The sequence below is a fragment of the Tripterygium wilfordii genome, chromosome 4 (genome assembly GCF_013401445.1).
Source record: "Tripterygium wilfordii isolate XIE 37 chromosome 4, ASM1340144v1, whole genome shotgun sequence".
Lineage (NCBI taxonomy): Eukaryota > Viridiplantae > Streptophyta > Magnoliopsida > Celastrales > Celastraceae > Tripterygium > Tripterygium wilfordii.
The window spans coordinates 9,576,201-9,585,311 of NC_052235.1; the positions used below are offsets into that span (position 1 = coordinate 9,576,201).

The window sequence follows — 9,111 nt, forward strand, 5'->3', positions numbered from 1 at the left end:
TCCAAAAAATGAGTCCTCTAACACTTTCTCTAAATTCTCTTGTTGCAACTCTAGCAATTTTGGCATCTACAACTAGTCTTATAACCACAAATAACCCTTCAATATTCCTCAATTACCTTACCAAATTGATTGTCACCACATCCTCATCAACCACACTCGTTGAGCCTAAAAGTTATCATCGTCACAATCATCACCGACGACACCCTGATAAGGGTAAAGTAGTATCTGTTTGCGACGATTTTCCGTTTGACATACCTCCTCCGGACACTAATACTACCTCTTATTTATGCGTCGATCGAAATGGTTGCTGCAATTTCACAACAGTTCAAGCAGCTGTTGATGTTGTTGCCAATTTAAGCATGAAAAGGACCATAATTTGGATTAACTCTGGCATTTACTAGTGAGTATATATATATATGTCTCTGTGTGCGTGTGTGTGTATATATATATATATATATCTTTAGTGAGTATATATATGAAAACAATTTGTCATTGACATTGCCTTTTTTTTTTTTTTCCTTTTCTCCTTAGCGAGAAAGTTATGGTTCCAAGAACCAAACAGAACATAACATTCCAAGGACAAGGCTACACAACCACTGCAATCGCATGGAATGACACTGCCAATTCTGCTGGTGGAACATTTTATAGCGGTTCGGTTCAAGTTTTCGCCAACAACTTTGTTGCCAAGAACATAAGCTTCATGGTATGACTAATGATCAATACAAGTTAATTAGTATTATAATTATGTTTACTAATCAAAATTAAAAACATCGACATTGGTCATATGTGTGCTAGAATGTAGCACCAATTCCAAGCCCAGGTGATGTTGGTGCGCAAGCAGTGGCCATTAGAATATCTGGAGACCAGTCTGCTTTTCTAGGTTGTGGGTTCTTTGGAGCCCAAGACACACTTCATGATGATAAGGGTCGCCATTACTTCAAGGATTGTTATATACAGGGTTCCATTGATTTCATCTTTGGCAATGCAAGGTCATTCTATGAGGTAATGACATTCTTTATAAATCGTCAATGACATTATTTGATCACTAATTAATTATATGATTGTGAATAGAATTGCCAATTGATTTCCATGGCGAAACCGGTAGAAAAGGGCATAAATGGAGCTTTGACAGCACAAGGAAGAGCTTCCAATGATGAGAACTCTGGGTTTGCGTTCGTGAACTGCATCGTCGGAGGGAATGGGAGGGTATGGCTAGGTAGAGCATGGAGGCCATTTTCGCGTGTCGTTTTTGCGTATACAAGCATGACTGATATTATAGCTCCTGAGGGTTGGAATGACTTCAATGATCCTGCAAGAGACCAGTATGTATCAAATATATATGATTACTACTTAATTAGTATTAATTTTGTTCAATGTGAAACAATTCTTTAACTAGGCAAGAATTGCTGATTTCATTAATTAGGCAATAATTGCTGATTTTTATGTGCAGGAGTATTTTTTATGGAGAGTACAATTGTACAGGTGCAGGAGCCAATATGACAATGAGAGCCTCCTATGTTCAGAGACTTAATGATACACAAGCTTCTCCTTTCCTTAACATGTCCTTCATTGATGGAGATCAATGGTTATTCAATGCAATGTGACATTAATCAAAATATACGTATATTTATTTATTCTTCATTCGATTAATACATGTCAATAATAACTTTTTAATTTGGCCTAAAACAAAAAATACCCTTCTAGACATTTGAGAAATTTAGATTGATTTTCATTCTCTAGAATCTATATTAGATTTTTACATTTTAGATAATGTTTGAGACCCCTAAAAAAGAACCCCTTAAAAGATTCCTATTTAATATGGAGTGCTGGATGTGAAGTAGACTCTATATGTGTGCTTTTAATCAATAACTATTTTAATACCACATAGATTTGAGGTTTTTTTGGGTCACAAAATGGGGATGTAGCATTGTTCTTACATTTTTACTCCTCTTTATTTCTTTGCTCAATCTTCCTAGAGTCAAAATTGGTGTTTGGCACATGAGTAGCATATATGTTACTCAAAATTGTGGGCTAAATACACCATTAATCTCTAATATTATTTTGAATCATTGATGGTCGATTTGGTATCTATTTATAGAAATATTTTTGTTTTTAAAATAGAAAAACATGAAAACATATTTGTTTAGTATTTTTAGTTAATTGTTCTTGAGAATAAAAAATAATTTCATTCTTTTTTATCACTAAAACAAGAAACATACTTGCTATGTTCTTGGAAACACTAATGGTATTTATGTAAATCATTGGAATATGTGTGAATCAATAGGATCATCTTACAAGGATAAATACTCTTGAGTAATCGATAAAGAAGTTGTATCGTGAGGGAAAGGTTAAAAAACTCCCCATTTTGTGTTACGGAGGATCACCATTAAATGCATTATTTCTTCGAGCAGACAATCCAATGAAGAGAATGGATATCCACCGTACATCACAATCACCCAACTTTTTTCACTTACCTAATGTTACTTTCTTTCAAATCTCAATATCGTGCTCCATCAATAGTTAATTCATCTCTCTATCTCAGCAGCACTAACTATAATATATCACCAATCAAGGCATTCTTTCAATTCAATTTAATCTCTACACTTAATCCCAACTCTATCACTCATTGCATTATTGATGAATGAAATGAAATGAAATGAAATAGAGATTTGAAGCTAATGTGGCATAACCAAAAGCATTTCTTTATTCCCTTTTTATATGATGTATATGATTGCGTATAACTTGGATTTTTTTTTTCAATTTAATCTCTTTTGTACCTAAATTCCACGTGTCAACCATAAAGTGAATATTGAAGCTGATGTGGCACAACCAAAAGCATTTCCTTTTTTATATTATGTATATGATTAGGGGTGGCAAAAATTCGGTTCCAAGCCAGATAACATCACGTGTTTACGAAATATTTACATGTTCGGACTCAAACCTGGATTGGATTTCGGACGTATTTATTGACCAAACCTAGATTGGTTTAAATTCGGACAACTAAATAAGACAATAATCTAATTCGGGTTAGGGTCTGAACAAGTAAATCATACAAGATTTATGTGTTTGGACCCTGATTTCGGACATATAACTTATGTTCAAACTTGGTTTGATTCGGTTCAGACAAATTCGATCATCCGAACCGGACGAAATTTTGCCACCCCTATATATGATAGTTAATTGTGCGTATATCTATTTTATAGAAAGAAATGCAGTTGAGAACCTTGAATTTAATGTGAGAGACACAATAAACAATGTCTACATATAATTATAACAAATGCTTTTTTAGGTTACATCTTCACATCTTTTGATCATACAAATGCTTTAAAATAGCCTCTTTAGGCACCAATACTAAATTTAGCGCGATATTAAACCGAAAACAAGATTGATTAAACATATAATCATCACATTATTTATCTAATTTCATCCTCAGGGATGTAGCCAGGATTTAAAATTCGGGTGCACAACAAGATTTGTGGTAGCATCTTCGAATTTTTTTGGCTATTTATGTGTCATTTGTTAATATCGAATTGAGTAAATATAACTCGATCAACAAGACCAGAGCCATTTTAATTGAATTATATAGAGAACACGCAAAATAAAGAACATATTTTACAATTACTAATTTTAATAATTGTGGGCTATTGTATCTCACCCAACATAGAACAATTAATCTAATCATCCATTAAAGAAAATAAATTATAAACAAACATGTATCGGAAATGAGACTCCCTAAAGACTAAACAAAATAGTTTTTTTTAAAAAAAAACAAAATAATTATTAAACAAAGAACACAAAAGAAGCAAAAAAATAAAAAATAATTACTAGAAAAGAACACAAAAATCACGAAGAATACAAAAGAAGAAAAAACAAACATATCATAATTATTAAAAAATAACACCAAAAAGAAGCTGCCAACGACTATTGAACTTAGACTTGCACTTGTAATGGTAAAGTGTTATTAGGCCAACAAAGATATTGTCTTTTGCTGATGTGATTGTATTGTGAAACGTGTTTTGTTTATATGGCTGTATTGGGAGAAGTGTTGATGAGGACTATTTGCACCCCTGACTTAACTAAGTACACCCCATTCTAAATAAACCTCAACAAAAAAAAACATTTATGAGTGTACCCCAATTTCTATTTTTCTTCAAATTTAACAATCTACACCCCATAATTTCAGCCGTTGGATCTCATCAACGGTTGAAATTAAAAAAAAATTAAAAACCTGAAGTTCTTTCATCTTCTTCGTAGTAGCCCTTGATCTACAAAAAGCTGATGTTCTTCATGTACAAAAAGAATGGGGACAGTGGACACACATGCACTAGTGCTTGATCTACACAAGCATATTATGAGCCATGATTCTACGACGAGTATAACTATGAGCATATGAGTAAGTTGAGAGTCACTGGCGAGTTGTGTCCAACATCTTCATGACTTCTCTTATGGGTCCATGGACCCGGAAGTAGATTCCGATTGGTAAAAGCTTATTTGCAGCGAGTATATCCCGAAAGTAGATCTGGTAGATCCCAGAAGTAGATCCTGATTGGTAAAAAGCTTATTGCAATGAGTAGATCTCGGTTGGTAGATCCCAAAAGTAGATTTCAGTTCATAAAAGCTAATATTAGCTATGACAAAATCATCGGAGCGGATTGCAGCGATCCGATTCCGGTTGGTATGTGTGTTTGTGTAGATGTGATTGAGAATGAAGGGAAGAAGGAGAAAGAAGGGAAGAAGGAGGGAAGAAGGAGAAAGAAGGGAAGATGTGGTAGGGTTAATAGGGGTGTTATTAGATTGAGGTTTTTTGAGGTGTACTTAGTTAATTTGGGGGTGCAATTAGTCCCCATCAGAAGTGTTTTGTTGAAGTGGATGTATTGATATTTTGTGTTTTGGTGTAGTTTTGTTGTGGATAATTTGGAGGAATGGAATGTTGTTGGCCTCCATGTTGGGTGGGACGAGAAAGTGTATATAAATTTGTGTTTTGTTGATGTGGTTGTATTGGAAGATGTGTTTTGCTGATATGATTGTATTAGAATACATGTTTGACTTGACTTTTTGTGTAATAAAGGTGGAACCCAAGATTAATTTTGTTACAAAGTATAAAACTAGCTACCATCAAACCAAGACACAATTTGTACACACAATGTAGTCATATATATCAAATCAATGCTATGAACTTTAATTATTTGACTAATTTAAGTATGATATATAGTGCCTTCGATTGTTGTGAACAAAAAGTATAATATGGAACATGTAGTGGAGACAGTGAAAGAAGTAGTTGCATGAGAAGTAGTTGGAGCTTAAATATAATATTTTTGGTATTTTATTCAATATTGGTAAATAAAATTGGATGGGAAGGGGTTTGGAGGTTTATATAAAGTGGGTTTGCAAATAAATATTAGTAATCCCGGTCTATATAAACCTCAAACCTATCAGATAATATTGAGTGTTATAGTTTGTTGTACCAACCTCAATCTGTTTCTCATACCAGGTAGTACATATCAGATACCTTCATGTACTCTTATCTATAACAAACTAGATAGATACTAAGCCTAATACTGTTGTAACCCACATGTATTTATACGTGAACATAATACAGAAGTAATCAAGGTTATTCTTTACAACTTTGTCAAGTTATTCAACTTCTACATGGTATCGGAGCGGGCATAGTTTTTTTTTGCTATTTTCTTCTTCCTCAAAATCTTTCCTAGCCTGCCATTTTTTTTTTTACAGCAACATCATGTCCACTAATCTTGAAACCACCAATGAAACAGGACCCATACCCAATCCTGCAGCTACCGCATCAAACCCAGCCATCACTAACCCAAATGCTATTGCTGCTGCACCTATTCCCACCGACCCAAACAGCTCTCTCATTTCCATCAATATCTCTGCTCAAGCTCCTATTAAACTCACTACCACGAACTACACTTCTTGGAAGCTTCAATTTAACACCCTCTTTATCGGCTATGATATCCTAGGATATATAGACGGTACAAAACCATGCCCACCCACCACCATAACACTCAATAATGCCACTGTCCCTAATCCAGCTTGTCATAACTGGATCAGACAGGATCAATTGATCCTCAATGCCCTGGTGGGTTCTCTGTCTCCTATAATAATCCCCTTCATAGCTCGGGCATCCACATCCCAGGAGGCATGGAAAATACTGCAAACCATATATGCAACACCATCTCGTGGTCGTATCAAACAGGTAAAGAATCAAATCAAATCACTCACCAAGGGCTCTCAATCTGTCACTGATTTTTTACAGGCTGTAAAGTCTCACACTGATGAACTGGCCCTTCTGGGCGCCCCTATGGATGATGAGGACATCACTGACACAATTCTGGACGGGCTGGGTGATGACTACAAAGAACTCATTCGTGCAGTCCAAGCCCGTGACACCAAAATAATGTTTGATGAGCTTCATGAAAAATTGCTCAACTTTGATACTTCTCTTGTCAAGCCAAAAATGGAATCATCTCACTTCCCGGCCTCAGTAAATCCTGTTAATGTCAACCGGAATTCAGGTAACAATAGTTGGCGTTCTCGTTCCAACTCTGGCAACAACAACTGGAGGCCACCCTCATCACCCAACAACGGGCGTCCCCCCCACAGCAAAAATCAGAATTCCTCTCTCAATGCACGGCCACCAGCCAAACCTTATCTTGGGTATTGCCAGATCTGTGGAATACAGGGACATACTGCCAAGAAATGTCCCTCATATCAGTTTGTTCCGGACCTATCTTCACAAACACCACCAACCCCTACATCTCATGAGCAGCCACCCTCCACTACACAGACCCCTGACATAACCCCCCTACTACCACAACCCACTACTACCACAAGTCCCGCTATCTTACCGTCCCTTCCCTCACCACCTTTATCCATTGACCGAACACCTCAATCACCGCCATCACCATCCTTACATACCCAACCGCCTAGCCAATCACAACACCAAAATGTCCGACCATCCCAAAATGTCCAACTACCTAACAACCGTACCCTCTCTGACCAGAATCAACCAACTCACACAATGACTACAAGATCCAAAAACAACATCCATAAACCCATTCAAAAACTGAACCTCTCCACCCATCTCTCCGCACCCGACAAAATTGAACCCACCACCGCTACCCAAGCCCTTAAATACCCACAATGGAGTCGGGCCATGTCTGAAGAGTACGATGCTCTTGTCCACAATGGGACATGGGAGCTTGTTCCCTCTACCAGGAATCAAAATATCATTGGATGCAAATGGATTTTTCGGACTAAACGAAAATCTGATGGTTCCATTGACAGGTACAAGGCGCGCCTTGTTGCAAAAGGATTTCACCAGCGACCCGGAATCGACTATCATGCTACATTCAGTCCAGTTGTGAAACCCACTACAGTTCGACTAGTTCTTAGCCTTGCTGTAAGTCGAGGCTGGTCTATGCGGCAACTTGATATTAATAATGCCTTTTTACAAGGTCATTTATCAGATGACGTATACATGTCTCAGCCGCCTGGATTTGTTGACCCGGATAATCCTTCACATGTCTGCAAGCTCAGAAAAGCTATCTATGGCCTTAAACAAGCCCCTCGGGCATGGTACCATGAACTAAGGCGATTTCTCTTGGCTTCGGGTTTTAAAAATTCACATGCAGACACATCCTTGTTCATTCTTAATACTGGAACTCATATTGTCTACCTTCTTGTCTATGTGGATGACATCATCCTCACAGGTAACAATCCTATTGTAGTTCAAAAGTTCATGACTCTCCTATCACAACGATTTTCTCTCAAGGACTTGGGAAATCTATCATACTTTCTTGGAGTGGAGGTCATCCCAAATAAACAAGGTATCATGCTCTCTCAACAACGGTACATCAAAGATCTCCTATCTCGCACCAACATGACAGATGCTAAACCGGTCCATACACCGTTGCCTGCAAGTCCCCCAATCACTCTTCACTCGGGTTCACCTCTTAAAGATCCCACGGAATACAGGAAAATTGTTGGCAGCTTGCAATATCTCCTAATCACCCGCCTAGACATAGCCTTTGCTGTGAACAAACTGTCTCAATATATGCATCAGCCCACCATGGACCACTGGGTTCTAGTCAAACGCCTATTAAGATATCTGGTTGGCACATCTCGAGATGGTATTCAACTCTACTGTGACTCCCCTCTCTCATTACATGCTTTTTCATACTCTGACTGGGCCGGAAACAAAGATAATTTCACCTCTACCAGTGCTTACATAGTGTACTTGGGGCGCAATCCCATTTCATGGAGTTCCAAGAAGCAACGAACTGTTGCCCGCTCATCTACTGAAGCCGAATACAAGTTTGTTGCAAACACAGCTGCTGAACTCAATTGGGTATCTTCTCTCCTAACCGAACTGGGTGTCCGTCTACAACAACCATCTGTTATTTACTGTGATAATGTAGGGGCGACGTATGTATGCTCCAATCCAGTATTTCATTCCAAAATGAAACACGTGGCCATTGATTACCATTTTGTCCGAGAGCAAGTTCACCATGGGTCCTTACGTGTTTCACATGTCTCCAGCAACGATCAGTTAGCGGATGCTCTGACGAAACCTCTCCATAAGTCTCGGTTCCTATCTCTCAAATTCAAGATTGGCCTCGCTACTCGACCCCAATCTTGAGGGGGCATATCAGATAATATTGAGTGTTATAGTTTGTTGTACCAACCTCAATCTGTTTCTCATACCAGGTAGTACATATCAGATACCTTCATGTACTCTTATCTATAACAAACTAGATAGATACTAAGCCTAATACTGTTGTAACCCACATGTATTTATACGTGAACATAATACAGAAGTAATCAAGGTTATTCTTTACAACTTTGTCAAGTTATTCAACTTCTACAAAACCTACTCTTTCAAATAATATCAATTTTAATTGCCTTTCATTTTTAGTTATTCTAATTTTCTGTTTTTATTAATTAAGAGAGAAAAAAACCATATCTTCAAGGATTGATTTGTTACAATACATATTTCTTTTATGATGATGATGAGAATCAGAAAAGGTAAACAATCTTTATCTTTGGTTTATAGCAAGATAGTGTAGTTGCAAAGATGAGCAGGATATT

General features: G+C 37.2%; 1 protein-coding gene across 1 annotated transcript; it reads left to right on the plus strand.

The window, feature by feature from the left end:
- LOC119997842 (probable pectinesterase 8) lies at positions 1–1,711 on the plus strand. Its single transcript, XM_038845045.1, has 5 exons — positions 1–400; positions 532–703; positions 796–1,002; positions 1,072–1,322; positions 1,451–1,711. The coding sequence occupies exons 1-5, from the start codon at positions 9–11 to the stop codon at positions 1,602–1,604; spliced, it is 1,176 nt and encodes a 391-aa protein (XP_038700973.1). The 5' UTR covers positions 1–8; the 3' UTR covers positions 1,605–1,711.
- Positions 1,712–9,111: the final 7,400 nt, after the last annotated feature.

Excerpts from the sequence above, each read along its gene's own strand:
- LOC119997842 (XM_038845045.1), top strand. The coding sequence starts at position 9 with ATGAGTCCTCTAACACTTTCTCTAAATTCTCTTGTTGCAACTCTAGCA. Across the intron at positions 704-795 it reads CCAAGAACATAAGCTTCATG|AATGTAGCACCAATTCCAAG; the intron begins GTATGACTAATG and ends TATGTGTGCTAG. Across the intron at positions 1,003-1,071 it reads ATGCAAGGTCATTCTATGAG|AATTGCCAATTGATTTCCAT; the intron begins GTAATGACATTC and ends GATTGTGAATAG.